The following is an 18,845-nucleotide window of genomic DNA, read 5'->3' as shown; positions in this document are numbered from 1 at the left end:
TGGTCTCGGGTGCGGGCCAGTGGGAGTGGGGGGCGTGACACACACAACGTCGTTACTGCTGAACAGGCTAAGCTAACTAGCGTTAGCCGTTAGCTTAGCGTTTTCCACAATGCTATACTATTATACTGGCCTATTCCATTCACGTTAGCATGTAAGCTAACAAAATCAGCGCCTATGAGACTAAACTCCGCTTTTGGTGTTCAATTGTGTTGATGTTAGTTTTGTTTCATCAACAAATGAGAGGCAGAACACACAGTGAATGTATCCGTTTTGTTTATTGCACGTTCTTTGCTGAAAAATAAGTGCTACAGTGGCTATACTAGACTAGTACTAGGCTAAGCTAACTAGCGTTAGATGTTAGCTTAGCGTTAGCCCTGGGAAACGCTCAAAAACAAACTCTACAACACCATCCATTTGTGAGAAAAGGGGGTGGGTTATATTGACAAGGCTTGACAACAGAGGTTCAAATATAACTTCATATTTATTGGTTATTTGTTTTATTTTATATCAACATCCAGTCTCCACCTTGTGTTAGACTCTTCCTGTTTACATTTTCCAGCGTGACATCATCGCCTACAGCAAGCCTACAAGCTCAAAACGCAAACCGTAAACAAAACCCAGAGCGCACCAAAACTGAGTGTGTACACAAACTAGAGGGGGGAGAGGGGGGGGGGGGGGGGTGTACCGCTTCAGCAACGGATCCTATTTCCATTGGCCGTGACGGCCACGTGACACGCCGCGGCCACGCCCCGCGGCAAAACACTGAGGCTGCTGTGTTTCACTGCCGCTTCCCCACGTCAACGCCAGTGCAGCAGCAGCAATTGTCGCGCCACATTTTTTTTCTGAGTGCAGAGCTGTTTCGCCCCACTGCCTTTCACATCGCGCCACGCTTAATCATTTATCATTTAACATTTGAAAGGCATACATTGTTGTCATACAGAAGTACAGAATACTTTTATCCAAAATGCTTCTCATTGTCGCGCCACATCTCCCGAGTGCAGAGCTGTGCCCCACTGCCTTTCACATCGCGCCACGCTTAATCATTTATCATTAGGGATGTCCGATATTATCGGCCGATATCGGCAGTAAAATGTGATATCGGAAAATATCGGTATCGGTTTAAAAAAGAAAAAAAACAATAACAATATTTGTTATATATATATCCAGTGAAATTATTAGTTACCTGAAATTATTCAGTTTTTTGGACGGGGAAACCCTGCATATATCGGTATCGGTTGATATCGGTATCGGAAATTAAGAGTTGGACAATATCGGAATATCGGTATCGGTAAAAAAGCCAATATCGAGCATCCCTATTTATCATTTAACATTTGAAAGGCATACATTGTTGTCATACAGAAGTACAGAATACTTTTATCCAAAATGCTTCTCATTGTCGCGCCACATCTCCCGAGTGCAGAGCTGTGCCCCACTGCCTTTCACATTGCGCCACGCTTAATCATTTATCATTTAACATTTGAAAGGCATACATTGTTGTCATACAGAAGTACAGAATACTTTTATCCAAAATGCTTCTCATTGTCGCGCCACATCTCCCGAGTGCAGAGCTGTGCCAAACTGCCTTTCACATCGCGCCACGCTTAATCATTTATCATTTAACATTTGAAAGGCATACATTGTTGTCATACAGAAGTATAGAATACTTTTATCCAAAATGCTTCTCATTGTCGCGCCACATCTCCCGAGTGCAGAGCTGTGCCCCACTGCCTTTCACATCGCGCCACGCTTAATCATTTATCATTTAACATTTGAAAGGCATACATTGTTGTCATACAGAAGTACAGAATACTTTTATCCAAAATGCTTCTCATTGTCGAGCTGAACTCCAGCGTCGCTGCAGGTCAAGTCCGCGTTCAAGTACAACACAGCGGCGGCCTCTCTCGCTGCCGCGTCTGCTGCCGCGGGGGCGTGGCCGCGGCGTGTCACGTGGCCGTCACGGCCAATCAGGGCAACCCCGGAAAGAGGATCCGTTGCTGAAGCGGTACACGCGGGGGGGAGTTCGCATCAGATCTCGGAACGGACCAGAACGGAATGGAATGGAACCGAATGGGTGAGTGAAAAAGGCCCCTTAGTCAACTAGCCTGGTTAAATAATAATGTGTTCATCTGAGGTCGCTTTCACACAGGGGCTGTTTGGTCCGGACTTTCGGACCAGAATTCGATAGTCCGGTTTTTCGGGTCTGTGTGAATGCGCGTCGAACTCGGTCCGCGGACCAAGCAGGCGAACTCTAGTCCGCCTGAAAACGTAGGTCTCGGTTCGGCTTCATCGAACCAAATGCGAACCAAATATAGGAAGTGATTATTATTACTCACTGCAAAACAAGCACACTGCATCTAATCTCTCTATCTATCTATCTATATGTCTGTGCATCTTGGGAAGAAGGAAGAAAAAACGCGGCTTATTATTATTACCGAGGCGCGCGGCTTATTATATTATTAAAACAGCTACCTGTGGGCACTCATAAAAACACTGTGGTCTACAAGTTGTTTAGCGAGAGGATGGTGGTAATGTGCTTCAATAGAACAATGGATCAATGCCATGTCAAAACTCGGCTCCGCTGATCTGGAGGGCTCTGCAGTACACACACAGACACACACACACGCGCGCGCGCACACACGGGATCGCAGCCACACACACATTTCCACTGTCCAATAGACAAGCGCCCTTTTCGACCGCGTGACATTGTTCAGAAGGTCTCGGTCCGCCTCACAGATATCTGTGTGAAAGCAGGCGAACCAAATGAAGAATGCAACAATGTTGCAACTTCACCCCCAGAACCGCACAGAGTCCACCAAAACTATATGTGAAAGCGACCTTAGGGGCCTTTCTCACTCACTATTCGGGTCCGTTCCATTCCATACCGTCCTCATTCTGGGTCAGAGTGCGAAACCCCCCCCCCCCCCCCCCCCCCCACCCCCCCTCTCCCGCCTCTAGTTTGTGTACACACTTCAGTCTTGGTTCGCTCCGGGTTCTGTTTACGGTTTGCGTTTTGATCTTGTAAGCTTGCCGTAGGCGATGATGTCACGCTCGAAAATGTAAACACAGGAAGAGTGGAGACTGAATGCTGATATAAAATAAACATATAACCAATAAATATGAAGTTATATTTGAACCTCTGTTGTCAAGCCTTGTCAATATAACCCACCCCCTTTTCTCACGAATGGATGGTGTTGTAGAGTCCGCTTTTGAGCGTGTCCCAGGGCTAACGCTAAGCTAACGGCTAACGCTAGTTAGCTTATCCTATTACTAGTCTAGTATAGCCACTGTAGCACTTATTTTTCAGCAAAGAACGTGCAATAAACAAAACGAGTACATTCACTGTGTGTTCTGCCTCTCATTTGTTGATGAAACAAAACTAACATCAACACAATTGAACACCAAAAGCGGAGTTTAGTCTAATCGGCGCCGTTTTGTTAGCTTACATGCTAACGTGAATGGAATATGCCAGTATAACAGTATAGCATTGTGGCTAGCAGCTAAACGCTAAGCTAACGGCTAACGCTAGTCAGCTTAGCCTGTTCAGCAGCTAACATCCCATCGCTCGTGGCAATTATATTGCATGTCATTGATCTACTGGTCGACCACGGCCGACTGGTTGGGCACCACTGGTCTATAGAAATAAATGCATTCAACAAGAAAGTATAGTAGACAGACATATCAATGGCAAACGCTAAGCTAACGGCTAACGCTAGTTAGCTTAGCCTGTTCAGCAGCTAACATCCCATCGCTCGTGGCAATTACATTGCATGTCATTGATCTACTGGTCGACCACAGCCGACTGGTTGGGCACCACTGGTCTAATAGAAATAAATGCATTCGAACAAGAAACCAATGTATAGACATAGCATGGCAAACAAAATTGCCAGGCCACATGTTTGTAATGTGGCTTCATGTTTTCATCCACTGAGCTGTGAGGCTCCACAATGCTTGTTTTTGGTTGAGGTCTGAACTCTCAAATTGCCCATAAATATCGTTTTTGTGGGTATTGTCCAGTTGTTGCTGTGTGGTTTTATCTGCCCAAAATTCAAGCAAGCATGAAAGCATATTACAGTAACAACGTTGTGTGTGTCACGCCCCCCGCTCCCACTGGCCCGCACCCGAAACCACCTATTTCACCGGTCCAGGTTCAGCGCCCCCGGGGACGAATCAGCGGGGGGCGGGGACGGGGGGGAGTGTTCTCACTCAGACAGACACACCCTTTTCTGGTTCAACCCGCCGCTGATTCGACCCCGAAGAGTGAGTGAGAAAGCACCCTTATTTTAGTCAACTAGCCTGGCTAAATACGAATGTGTTCCTAGTCAACTAGCCTGGTTAAATAAGAATTTGTTCTTAGTCTACTAGCCTGGTTAAATAAGAATGTGTTCGAAGTCTAATAAACCACTCTCTAGTACCCAAATGGCTGAGAGAAGTGATGTCCTTTTTAAAATGAGAAAGAATCAGATATTCTACCAGAGTTAATCTAAATACATAAAAAGAAAATGGGATCCTAAATGTACAGTCCCCTCCCCATCAAATGTATATACTCTGTCAGGATCTAGGGGTAACAGTACTGTATATTTGAATACCGTTTATGTCACAAATGCATCAGTACTAAATACCTATATGTCCCTATGCCATAAATGTCATGTATGATGTGTATGTCATAAATGTCTATATGAATTGAAAATGGGGGACCCTGATGGAAACAAGACAAACGTCTTTTTCAGGTCTGCATCCCCTTAACAATTGTGTGTATTGAGCCGTACTGTATTGTACCCATTCTGCAATCTGTTAAATAAAGTTTTCATTCATTCATTCATTCATTCATTCATTCATTCATTCATTCATTCATTCATTCATTCATTCATTCATTCATTCATTCATTCATTCATTCATCCTTTCCTGACATGGTTTTAACTCCATCTAATCCCTACTCACTGAATGATTGAGCCCCTCCCTCTCTCTCCCTCTCCTCTCTTTCTACCTTTCCTTCTCTGCTTCCTTTTCTATTACTCTCTTATTACTTGGTCTTTGCTTTCATACTCGTTGTTGTTAAAAGAGAAATTATATGTCATGTTATTTTTAGTATTTTAGTTTATTTATTTGTAAAACTCTGATGTCTGTTTTATATGTATTTGCTTAAACAAAATGGAAAGGACACTTTAAAGGAACAAGGAAAATAAAGGCCACTTTAAGGAAATGTGGTTCTTGTACAGTATAGTTTAGAAATAGCAAGTATATCATAAGGATATAGAGTAAAAACTGTATATTGTATAGTAGTGTACATAGGACCCAGTGCCTTTGCACTATCTCAGGACTTTAGCATGTCTATTTTATCATGCATATTTTATGTCTATTTTATTACCTGTTTATTATGTCTATTTTATTATTTAGTATTATTGCACTATCAAAGCGGGCATGGCCACCCGCATTTCACTGTATGCCCTGGTATGCATGTGACAAATAAACCTCTTGAATCTTGAATCAACTTAACCACAATCTTAACCCTGATCTTAACCTTAACCTACCCTGATCATTGACACTTACCATAACCCTTACACATCTTTGTTCTACACTGTAAATGTTTTTTTTAATTCACGGGAAATTCACTGTATTATTTTACAGATTACTTTTGTTTTTCTACTTTAACACATTCAGGGCCAGACCTGAGATATCCCGGGTTAACTCGCCATGCGCTGGGCGCCAAACCCGAGAAAAGTCGGGTTTTCATCGTTATTTCTTTTATTCGCTATATCCATTCATAATTTATCCATCCAGCCTGATGTTATCATTGGGAATGGGTCTGAGATCGCAAACGGCCAATACCACCGCCTAACGCCTTGCGGCCGCTATTGCACTCCGTTTGAAACGATGTGGTTTGTTTTCTGGGCCGTGTGGGCGGGGTCTAAATACTCCGGCAAGACAAGCGCTTATAGAGATGGCATCGACGAGGGTCCCCGCCCCCCCGTTCATGTTCAATGCTGGATTACGATCGCGATCAATATTTGGAATGGCGATCAGATAATTGGATTATTCTTTTTGCAGTACATCATAGACAAGGTAAGGACTATATGTTATCAATCTTGCGTTGATCCGATAATTTTTCCCCCGCGATTGGAGTGTGTGTCTGCGGTGTGTGTGTGGGCCGTGTCCCGTTGGTGGCGATCGAAGCATCGAAAAACGACCTCCCCACCCCCCACCCTTTCTTGCATGCATGATAAAACATAATACCGATAATCTAGCGTTGATTTCAGATTGATTATTTATCCAGGCGAGAAATGGCACGATTTATAATGAAATGCAGTAAAACGCTGTTTGGCGTCGTTTCCCGGGATTACACAAAATCACTCTAAAACTATACTCATATTCACCACGGTATAAAACGGAAATGTATGGATGAAAACATTATCTGTCTTTTGCATGTTGACCGGAAGAAACTCACTGACAATCGACAATGTTATTAGATCCATAGCTATAATATTTAATATAGTTTTAGCACTGCAAACACCGGCATATATCCCCCTTCATTACAGCGCTGGCACACAACGGCCATACGCCCACAGCGACCTCTGGCGCCCAATGTGTTAGAGTAAGTGTAAATGCCATACAGATTACAGTAAAATACCCTTTATCTAAATATTAACCATTAAATAAAGGTTGTAATCTGTAAATGTATTTGATTTTACTGTAATTTGACAGTAAGTATTTGGCAACCATTGATGCCAGACATTTACCGTTTTCTTGCAGATTTTTTTCTTACAGTGTATCCTTGTGGGGACATTTGGTCATCATAATGATAGGTACACACACAGCCCCAGGGAGACCTACTTGGCTTCTATGTCAGTCTTCTCTCGGACGGCGTGGGCCACCTGCTGACAGTCGTAGTATTTCTTCTTGGCTTTAGCCAAATCCTTCACAGACTCCTGAAGCTCACCTTGAATACAACTTAGCTGTTCTACTGTCTGAGAGAGAGAGAGAGAGAGAGAGAGAGAGAGAGAGAGAGAGAGAGAGAGAGAGAGAGAGAGAGAGAGAGAGAGAGAGAGAGAGAGAGAGAGAGAGAGAGAGAGAGAGAGAGAGAGAGAGAGAGAGAGATTTTAGATTTTTCGAAAAACCTTTTATTTACATAATATCACTACAAGGTGTGTGTCAATACAATTAAATAAATACACATTATATCTCACATCATACGTGTGTTTTCATCATACTCAAAAACACATAAACATTTTTATTAAGTAAGTCAAATTATGAGATCTCACATAAAAGCAGTGCTAAAATACAGCTGCCCCTCTACAACACAACAAACAAATGAATTGAAGCTAATAATGGCAAACATTTTCAAAAATCGCCACCACCTGCTGTTATTTTACGAGTAACTCAGGTTCTAGACGACCTGTGTCTTGATTTTGGTGGCTAATCCTACATTTAAAAGGATGAGGAATCCAGTGGTAACGTTTATATAACATGCTAGCATAATTTACGATGGCTGCGTCCCTGATTTTCTTTTGGCTGTGTTTGGGAACCTTCAATAGACCAGTAGTAGATGATCATAATATTCTAGAGGGCACATAGTTGACAAGAGAATTGGCAATGTACTGTAGCTTGGTCCTGTTCCATTTAGTGTTTTGTGGGAGGACCTTGAAATTGATTCTAAATGTTACCGGAAGCCAGTGCAGAGTAGCTAATACTGGACCAAAGTGGTCTCTCCTCTTGGTTCTAGTTCTGTATCACACTAGCTCCCACTCTGCTTGCATATATCTCGCTTCAGCATATATACACTGAATAATTTCACAAATGTACCTTTAAATGCCAGCATTCATCTGGCCACACCCCCATCCGCTTACCTATATAAGCAGGGGTGGTGCCACACACTCATCTCCTTCTCAAATGTCATCACAAGCAACGTGTTGCTCATATGCCCACTTGACGTGGAGAAAAATATTGGCTGGAAAAGCAATGTTTACGAGGAGAGGAAGAACAAGGAGATACGTTGACATCATATCTTTATTTTCTCTCTCACTATTTTCGAGAAAATACGGCGATGTTGTCTTCGTCACTGGAGTGTCTGGAAGATGGTGATCATTCTAAAACCCTCCACCGGTTTTCGTATTGGGAGCACGCCGCTGCATGCTTCTCAACTGCAGTTCCTTGCTGTGTTGGTTGGGGTGAAACCTTTCAGGCCACAGCTGAACTGTGTGACGCGCCGCTGTTGTGAGGAGCGGTGGGTTTCAGGTTGGGTGAGTACTGTTGCTGGCAGGCTTCACTTGTCTGTTAGTGCTATGGGGGCTAATTGACAATGTTTATGAAAACCGGCCCCAGGCTAGGGTCCTTTGTTCAGCCGCCTAGGCGACAGAAGACCTTGGTCTGAAGACCATTGTAGTTTTAACTAGTGGGCCGCGACCATTAACACTGGTGATCCCTGTGTTTTCTGGACGAGTGGGTATCTCTCTGTCCCGTGTTAAGCCCCATCTTTCATATCCAAATGAGAGTATTCCTTCACGAGGAGATATGTGCATAAGATGTTCGATAGCGGAAGATCTATGTTCAAGTCAGCTACACAGGCCAGTTTGGTATTGTGCTGATTCCGTCGGGTGTTGGTAAAATCACCGTTGTAAAGCTGTGTTGACATCTTGTTTCTCTTTTCTCTTAAAAAGTGAGGAGGGTTTCAGAACGGCGGCCTGTCTGGGTGAGTGTTATATCATTGTGTACAAGTTCAGGTGATAGCTGCTTAGCTTACGGTTAGCCAGTCAGCTGTTAGCTGCAGCGTTAGCCTGCTGGGATCACTGCGTGGCCTACAGAGGTTGGGCCTACTGTTAGCCAGTCAGCTGTTAGCTGCGGCGCTAGCCTGTTGTGATCACTAGGAAACGTTAGCTTGCTGCTATCGGACAAGGCCAGCGCGAGGTAGCTCCGGCTACTCGCGCGCCGCCGTGAGCTCCCCTCTGGTCGCGTGCGCCGTTCGCTCGGCGTCTCGCGAGCAGGGGCAGTAGCGACCGACGGTTGGAGCGGCCGTTAGCTTAATGCTACTCTGTTGAACGTGCTTTGATTATAACATGTTTTACACTCTTGACTACGACGTCATCTTTGACAGGGGATGTTCGTCGATCCTGCCCTGAGCCAGGACGGCAAGGATTGCGTCAACAAAGGGGACCGTTGCGACGGGTAGAGCGGCGACGCTGCCCAGATCGAACAACACAGGATGGCTGTGTTTTCTACGGTGTCTTAAGACTGCACTTCGCTGATCTACGCTCCAGGTAGGACAAGGTTTGGCCAGACCTTATACGCGTCTTTCTGGCTTTACCTTCTATATGTTTTGTAAATAACGCTGTTTTCCAAAAACGTGTGTTGCTGCAATACATTTGGGATACGACGCGAGTTTTGTGTGAACTGTCTTGTCACTGGTAATTAGCTTCTTCGGGCAAATCGGGTTGTTGTTACAGATGTGAAAATGATCTGGTTGTTGTGTGAGAAACATCATGTGTGTTGTTATGTACCGTGTACTCACAACTAAGGGGTAACTAACCTATGAAGCTATGCTTAGTGACAAATGAGTAAAGAATTTTCTTTTCTCAGCCTGTGATGACAATGAACAGTGTGTTCACATATTAACAGGTTTTCCTGTTTTAACTGGCCGTATTAAGGGTAAAGCAGGAGGATTGTGTTTTCCCCCCGGTTCCCTGGGACTTTTTCATCCTCCTATCAGACATGTTGTTGCACTACATTGTGTCTTTTGTGTGGTAGGGATGCGATGTCACCCTTAGCTTGATTGCTGAGGTTGCGCTAAAACAGCTGGAGAAACTTTATTTTCCTAAAAGAAAAGATTGTTTGGTCAATGTCGTGTGTGCTTAGCAAGGCCTGTGGCCGATACTAATCGAGAATTATGTATTCTCTCATTATGAAAAACGGCGTTCCTCTGTGGAGTGTTTTTGCCATTTTTTGTAGGTGATGATGGGTTGTGTGTGTCATGTGACCTACAACTGGGTTGGACTGGCCACAGAAGCACATGTGTATGTTGGACCGGGGCTCTTAGAGAGCCCTCTCTATTCTGTGTTTTTTCCTTAGTAAAAATCAGATAGCAGGTTAGCTCATGCGCTGTGTGAAGCTGTCAAACGCTTCATAGAGCTGACTATGACTGTGTCATATTCTCTTTTTGTCATTACATCGTATCATGGGTGGGGGGTCGTAAAGGGGTGAACGGGTAACCTTTCCTCTCCCCCTTGTTTCTGTCGGTCAGGGGTACACCCCCTGTCCTTCAAGGTTCCTGTCACGTTGCGGTTCGGCACGTTATGGGGGGGGGGGGGGAGTTTCCCGGTCCCACGGCCTGGAATATTGGGCGTGTGCACCGCAGAAATTCCCCCGCCATAGAGTACGTCACCGTGCGCGTCTCTGTTGGTAGGACTTCCGTGTGCTGTTCAGGTCCATGTGATGGATCTGTTTCGGGGGGGTGGTCAGGGCTCCTCCTCACCAAGCGCCTTTTCGGGCCTTCTGTGAGTTCGGACTCCTCCTTCCATGTGAGGAAGCCTCCATCAGAGTACAGAGCCTTCCTCCTCAGATTGTCAAAGTGAGTGGACCCTCTAGAAGGTGTCCTATTCTATTGTGTATGTATTCGATTCAATTCGATTATTGAGTGTGTATGGGTTCAGTGCCTCTTCCCCGGAGAGCCCTAAAACCAATTTTTTACATGGCTCAAGGTGCAATATATTCTTTTCAATCTGTACAGCTCGCGTGGGAAGTCTCTCTGGGGATCCCCGTCTCCTTCCTATGGGAGGGTGGTGGGATGTAAAAATGTGAAAAAAATTTACCCCCGGCTGTGTAGACTGGGATACATACTGTTGGTGCTTCCTTCTTTTCTATTCAAAAAGTGTTGGAGTTAGGAAGTGTCACACCCCTCTTGTCGTTCCCCTGGGCGCCTTGGGGATTCAATGACAGGTCTAAATAGCCTGTTCATTGATGGGGGTGTGTCCCGACGCACGTATAGTGCTAGCTCGCTGTAAACAGGCGACTGACTGGCACGCCTTGGTTGCTTGAGGTTAAAACGGCGTTTTTATAAAGCAACTGAGATGGGGGTTTTTCCTCTTCCGACGACCACATCCCACGACCTGGGTTGGTTATCGACAGATTCTCGTTCATGTCTGGGGGATGATGACGGAATGGATCTGAACATATGTAGAGGGGTCTCACGCCCTTGGGGTGGGCCACCAGGCGCGGTTCGCCCGAACGTCTGGGTGGCGCCTTCTTTTCATGTTAAGATCGACATGCATCTCTGCCCTTTCTCCTGGAGTAGGCATGTCGGCGTGGTTAGGGCACGGGACTGGTTCTGGTCACGCTGGTCCGGATCAGTTGAACCCGTTGTCCGCCGGGGATGCAGATCTGCTGTTCTGGTACCCTGAGGGACTTGGGCTTTTTTCAGGGGGAAAAATGCCAGGTCGGTCCGGGTGTCACAGGGTTAAGCGCTATGGAGACCCTGGTTGGGTACGTTTTTTACTCAGCACTGTCGTAATGGCTTACGGCCATGCCGACCTGTACACGCTCGATCTCGTCGGATCTCGGCCGCTACACAGGTTGGTCCTGGTTAGTACTTGGTTGGGAGACCGCCTGGGAATACCAAGTACGGTGTGCTTAGGGGCTGGTTCTCCATTATTTTTAGCTCCTCTCTCACGCATGGCGAAGAGGGGCCTGTTGGGGTGGTCTTTGACCTCCTCTGGTGACCCTGTGCTTCCCGTATCGCCAGGCCCGGTCCGAAGTAATGTTTCGTCGACCCGTAGGCCTGGGTTAACCCTTTTTTGAAAACTGAAACACTTGTACTGCGGTATAGCCGGTGTATACCCGCAGGTGTGTTTTGGAGTTTTTTCTTGAGGGGTTATAGGAACAACCACCACATTGGGTAACACCAAGGTGGTTGATTCCCTGGTGTGTTGGAGCAGTGTCAACTCCCGGGTTCACCGTTTGAGGGTGCCCCTGCACGTTCATGACGTCTGCCAATCGTGTCAGCCTTCTCTGCCTCAACCCCTCTGGGTGGGGGTTTTTAAATGGAGGCTTGGTCATGCAACACCGCCAGCTTCCGCTCCTTCCGCCGGGGCGGCTGTGTTCAGCTGTCCCCTCTGGCGCCTGTCTCGTCCGCAGTCTCCAGGCTAGGGTTGATAGCCTGTTGCCTGGTTTTTCCCCGGTGCGCTGCCTGCTTCCGTTGGTTAACCTTTTTTGTGTGCTTACGGCCATGCTGACTGCCTGTTGCAGGGTCAGTGTGCCAGGCGGTGTACTATTGGGGGGACAGGGCCCGCTCGGCTGAGGGGCCTTTGTCCGAATACGCTGGCGATGTGGGGGGCGGGGCACTACGTGCCCACCTGGTGGGGTCTTGTTGCTGGCATCATGGACTTCTCCGAGCCCCCGTTCCAGGGGGTCCAGTCCCTTTGGTGGGTCTGGGTCTTCCTTCGCGCTCCGCTGCTACGGCCTTGCCACGGGGTTGGGTTTGCCCTTGACCCCGTGATTCTGGGGGCAGTAACGAGGTTGTTTCCTCCGTTCGTTCCCGGGTGGCATGCGGGTTGTGCGTGTGTGTAGTCGTGGGGTCAAGCCACGGTCTGCTCACCCTGTGCGTTGAGTTGCTTGAGTGCCTCTTCGCACGGTCGGGTCCGTCGCCCTCCCGTGAAGCCACCAGTAGGGGGGGTGCCCTCCATTAGGGTGGGTCGGGGGGGCTCGGCCCTCCCTGATCTGATGGCTGTGGGGGGCCTCAGCGGGGTGTATTTGTCGAGCTTCTAGCTCCCGCTCAGCTCCTATTATGCAACAGACGCAGAGCGGGAGCTAGTGTGATACAGAACATTAGGTTATGACTATAACCAAGTTCTGTTAACACTAGTGGACGCTCTGCATCTAGACGCCGCTGCGGCCCTTGATTTTTCATTGTGATGAAATTTGTTGGGAAGGAGATGAGTGTGTGGCACCCAGTGATGCCGGTAATCTGATTACTTTCCCCCGAAAATAGTAATCTAACGCGTTAATCTTTAAAAGCCAGTAATCTGATTGCAGTTACTTGTCCAAGTGGCTGTGCATTACTATTTCATTACTATCTCATCATAAATTCATAATGCAGGCGGAATGCAGTATTTTATTTCGTTTTCGACAGTCAAAAATACATTTTGAGCTGTTTTTCTTTTGGGAGTGACGTAGTGTGGCAGTGAAAGGGTTACACAAGAATGTGTCCCGCGGGCCGCGGCGTGCCTGGACACTCTGTCTGTGAGTGACTCTGCTTTGGTACAATCACATTCCCCATCCACAGTCTGCGAATCAGAGGCAGAGTAGGGCGGGTCTTCACAGCACGTCATGTGACATATGCGCCAATCGTGTGACAGCAGGGCTCCGTCGTCGGAGAATTCCACCCCAAAACGCTTGGCAAAATTAAAAGTGAGTTTCTGTTCAGACTTCCATCCCAAAACGCTCGTCAGTCACTACTTCACGTTCATATGCGGAGGAAACAAAATACTGTCTACCGCTAAAAACAGCACATCCAATTGCATTGAAAGCATCTGGAATCACAACACTAGCCGACGCTTCGACTAGTAGGTACAGGAGGACTCGGAGGCCAGCCAAACAGCAAAAGAGAGAGATTGTTTCTTTCCCTTTTGATTAATGTATATTTGATGGTGGCAGAGCAAAAGCTCTTATTTGCCAGATTTACAGTTAATTTACATGTTAAAGAGAGACTGATTGTATGTTTATAGAGAGACATTTATAAAAACAATTTAATAGTTACAGTTGATATAATTGAATAGTTCAGCCTGCATTTGTTAGATGTGAATGGATACACTGGTTTTGTAAAACCACTGGCTGGCTGCTCTAATGCTGTGAGCATCATAGACTGTTGCTTTATCATACTTGATGGTACAGAAGCTGAAGCACTAGTTTAACAATGTACGTTATGTGCAGAGAAACAAGTTAAAAACAATTTATGCACTTTCAATAAAGCGTTTAAAAAAAACGGTTGGGGGAACGACGACGACTTCGTAACCTAGTTACTTTCAAAGTAACTAAGTTACTCTGATAATCAAGTAATCAGTAAAGTAACTTGGATTACTTTTTAAAGGAGTAATCAATAATCAGTAATCGGATTACTTTTACAAGTAATCTGTGGCATCACTGGTGGCACCACCCCTGCTTATATAGGTAAGCGGATGGGGGTGTGGCCAGATGAATGCTGGCATTTAAAGGTACATTTGTGAAATTATTCAGTGTATATATGCTGAAGCGAGATATATGCAACAGACGCAGAGCGTCCACTAGTGTTAACAGAACTTGGTTATAGTCATAACCTAACGTTAATAGCCTAGCTGCAGAGTTTTGAACGAGTTGGAGTCGCTCTGTGTTTCTTTTCGGGAGGCCAGTAAGGAGTGCATTACAGTAATCAAATCGGCTTGAGATAAAGGCATAGATCAGTTGTTCAGTGTCCTTTTGATTTATAAATGGCCGTACTTTAGCTATGTTTCTAAGGTGGAAGAATTATGGTTTTGTCACCTGGTTGATGTGTGATTTAACCTGTTAACGTTTCCAGCATTCTCTTATATATATCACAGTGGACTGTGAGAAGTTTCCCACCATTTTCGCTCAGCAGCTCTACATTATTCTCTTAGTCTGACCAACACTACTATTATTTAACCTCTTAAGCCCTAGCCATATTTTCAGAAAATGTGCCTAAAAATACATAGGCTACCTAAGTAAATGGAAGATTGCTCCACTTCTACAAGGTCCATTTGCATGTTCTTGGTCTATGGATTCATCTATGGATCTCAGGGAATGTATTCCCAGTGTCAGAAATATTGTGTATGTTACTAGGCTTGAGTAAATTGTAATGAATCAAAGGAGAATATCAATAATCTTCTTTTTTTCCCCATCTTTGATGGTAAATAACACCATTAACATTGGCCAAAAGTGAAAAATATTATTTCGTTTTTGTAGATACAGTACTGAATTTTGCCATCCGGACACATGCTATTTGAAACATGAATATAGAATATCAGGCCTATAAATTACCTTATTATGGCCAAGTCATACATCTATGGATCGGTCCAAATCCAATGGCATAGTTAAACCTGGATTTAGTACCACCAGGCTAAACCGTGAATGAAATCTACTGTAAGTACAGTTACTTTTGTATAATGTCCATAGCTCCGCCATTATTCTTTTCTAGACGTTCACAGAAAGGTAAAGAAACAATATACATTGTATTTTATGGCAATAACGTTGAGGTTTGTTCGACCCGTGAGATATAATCATGATTTTCATGTCAATATTTGTAAGAGAAAAATGGTTGGCCTAAGTTTGTATAGACCACTGCCACATTTCCGGTATTTTCAGCTCATGGGAGAGCGTGGGGGGATAAAATGAATTAATGTTGATGAGTGGTTGTAGTTATGGCTGTGGGGGTGCTGAAGACATGATCCAATATACCTTTTTATATGCCTGAGTCTCCTGAACACTGAGAGACCAATCCCAAGTTGATGGGCACTTTCGAGGCAGAGCTATAGTCACCTTTCCGCACCTACTCCCCATGCGGCTGGACAATCCAGAGAGACTCCCTGGGCAATCTGTGCATGCAGAGTTAGCCAGGACAGTAGCTTATATTCAGTGCATAGCAAAGAGACCAGCCTCTAGTTCTTTCTCCAGATCTCTTGGGGATCACAATAGAGCCAGAACTGCTCTCCTGCTACTTTGAGGGAGCAACAAGTCCTCTCATTGAAGACCTCCAACACATCCTCCTTCAGTTCAGTCCAGAAAGCTCTGTAGAACTCTGGTGGGAGCCCATCGAATCCAGGGGCCTCCCCCCCCCCTGCATGCTCTGCAGTGCCATGTTCTAGTGCCCAACAAGTCTGCCAGTATGCCCTTTTTAAATTTTAGGTCTTCATTACACCCTCAATTTCTTGTGGACTCTGCAGAAGCCTGCAGCTCCACTATTTCAATCTCCAGATCTCTCACAGATTTAGTAATGTCACAAGAGACATTGAGAGTGTACTTTTGACAAAGCTGCCGAATCTCACCTTTCCCAAAAATCCCACCACTGTTTCAAAGATGCTTAAAACGTTTATTTAAAATGTACATCTGGGCGGTCAGGTGGCGTAGCGGAGATTGCGTTCGTCACCAACGCCAGAGAGGCTGGATTCGCATGTTCGAATCCAGCTCCCGGCGTTGCTATCAGCTTGGCTGGCCGTTCACACTAATACAATTGGCAGTATTAGAGGGTGGGAAAGCTGAAGGGTGGGTCCTGGGCGCTGTGGACAGCGACCCCTACAGTTCGGTCGGGGCGCCTGCTCAGCAAGGGTAGGATCTAGGGAGAGATAGTGCGGCCTCCCACACGCTACACTCTCCCCGGTGAGAATCTGTGAGGCCAGGCTGGCCTGCCGGCTGGCTGCACATGCGTCGGAGAGACAGTCTCCGGTCTCTCGGACCAACAGTAGGGGAAAGTGTGCAACAACCAGGAAGGGTGGGATGGGAGAAAAATCGGAAAAAGGAGGGGGGAAAAGATAATAAAAAAAAAAAAATGTACATCTAAAAGCAAAGCAGTGTTAAAGTGCCTGTATGCAGACTTGTGTTTGATATTTGCAATAAACATATTGCAAGACACCATGGAATGAGAAACCTACAGGTATTATCCTGCACCCTTTTACAATAGTAAAATATGTTTTAAACAATAAAACCTTATCTGGCCATAGAAAAAAGATTATATCTGCTTTGAACCCAAGTCAAGTGTACTGTCTTTGCGCATCATGCATTTCTCTCCATACATCAGTTAGATTGTTAGTGTTTATCGGCTGCTTCATCGCGTGTTTTAAAGCAGGATGTGGTTCACTATGATTTCTATCTAACTGATCATTCTCTGTACAGTAAAACATCTCCTCCCAAATAATAATATGCCTTCAGGCTCACACTGACTTAAAACTACTCCAAGTTTTAAAACTGAACTCTGTTAAGTCTTACATTTGGAGCATAGACATTAAAAAATAAAAATAAAAATAAAATAGTCAAAAGCTCATGTTTGGCTTTAACCACCAACAACCTACCCTTCATTATTTCTTCCACCACAAAATACCTTGGTAGAAGATTTATGGAGAAAAGGAGTGCCACACTGCTGTTACTCAAGTGGCCTCTCCATCCCATTCTCTCCTCCAGTCTGTCTCATTTAAAATGTCACTGTGTATTTCCTGAATCATTATTACATTAAAACTTACAATTACAATTTACAGACTTCAAACAAGCTTGCTCTCTTCCTCACATCTCTGGCTCCATTTATATTGAATGTGGAAACCTTGAAATGTTCTGGACAATTTCTTTTCAGTCTAAAAACTTCCTGGGAAGTGTACCCACCATTATTCCTCGTTCTTGTTTGTATTTTGACAGAATTTACAAACATCTCTGTCCTTCAAACAACACCTTGAAGATGTCAGGACAAAGACAACATCAAGGGTTGTGCTGATCCGATGCCTCGCTGGTACAACCTGGGGAGCCACTGCCAAGACACTTCGGATATCCACCCAAGCCCTGGTCTTCTCGGCAGCAGAGTAATGTGCCCCAGTCTGGAGCAGAAGCCCACATGTGAAAAAGTTTGATGCGGCTACTAACAACGCCCTCCAGATCATCACTGGATGCCTGAAGCCTACCCCCATCTTCCTGCTGCCAATCCTTGCAGGAATCGCACCGGCTGGCCTACAACGAGAGGCTGCCACTCTCGCCCTAGCAAGGAAAGCAGTGAAGCATGACCGGCACATCCTACACAACACCACAACAACAGCAGCACCTCTGAGCAGACTCAAGTCCCGCCACCCCTACAATGAGGCGGCACAAGAGATGCTCCGTTCCACCAGTGAGGACCTGTCCAGAAATGGATGGCTGGCGGCAGCCTGGAAGAGAGAGTGGGAGAGCGCTGGACCAACCCACATCCACCACTACATCTGGGATCCAGGAGATGGCGCCACAGGAGACGATCTTCCATGCCGGCAATGGACTCTGCTGAACCATTTAAGAACTGGGGTTGGTCGCTTCAACGCATCATTGAAGAAGTGGGGCCTGGTAGACAGAGATGCATGCGAGTGTCTGACTAGACCAGGGGTCAGCAACCTTTAGTATCAAAAGAGCCACTTTTCCCCCGTCCCACAAAATAAAATGCTCAGGGAGCCGCACAACCTATTTACCCTTAAAATGAAGATAACACAGTGTATAACGTTTTATATATCCCCAAGCATACCCCACATTTAGCATAAAATGCCTGACAATTGCATACCCAAAGTAATTTGCGATTTATTATACTTTATACTTATAGCACACAGTTTGTTGCATTAATGGGATTATAAAGCAACAAAAAGAAAAATGTTGACTTTTTAATTGCTGTTTTTACCTGTTATAACAAAGGAAAACCTCAAACTCTTATGAAGAGGAGAAAAAAATACTGGCTGTGTAGACCTATTTTTTAATAAAACACAGAAGAGGAGACAAAACACTGGTGTCTGTAGACCGACTTTGAAATAAAACCCTGAACTATTCAGGTATATTTGAGTCCTTCCCTTATTTGTGGAACATTTATCAAATAAAAAGTAGTCCACTTTGAAAAAAGACTACCATGTGTAGACCTACTTTTAAATAAAACACAGAAAAGGAGAAAAAACACTGACATCTGTAGACCTACTTTGAAATAAAACCCTGAACTATGCAGCTCTATTAGAGTCCTTCCCTTATTTGTGGAAAATCAATAAAAGTAAATTTTTCAGGCATACAGGCAAGCCTTTTGTTGACTAAATATCTTAGTTGATGAAATATTTTTTCATTTCAGTGTCACAGTATGACATCGATCTCCAAAATAAGAGAAAAAAAAAGTT

At 45.1% G+C, this 18,845-nt stretch overlaps 1 protein-coding gene across 2 annotated transcripts in view; it reads right to left on the bottom strand.

Moving 5' to 3' along the window:
- The window catches only part of fchsd2 (FCH and double SH3 domains 2), a 376,153-nt gene that overhangs the window by 249,508 nt on the left and 107,800 nt on the right, over nucleotides 1-18,845 (bottom strand). For both annotated transcript variants that reach the window (XM_084325412.1, XM_084325413.1), the window contains exon 6: nucleotides 6,829-6,962. In XM_084325412.1, coding sequence (XP_084181538.1) covers nucleotides 6,829-6,962 — 134 coding nt within the window. The remainder of the gene's footprint in view (nucleotides 1-6,828; nucleotides 6,963-18,845) is intronic.

Source organism: Notolepis coatsorum (assembly GCF_963971535.1).
Source record: "Notolepis coatsorum genome assembly, chromosome: 1".
In the NCBI taxonomy this organism is placed as follows: domain Eukaryota; kingdom Metazoa; phylum Chordata; class Actinopteri; order Aulopiformes; family Paralepididae; genus Notolepis; species Notolepis coatsorum.
This window is presented reverse-complemented; position numbering and strand designations above follow the sequence as displayed.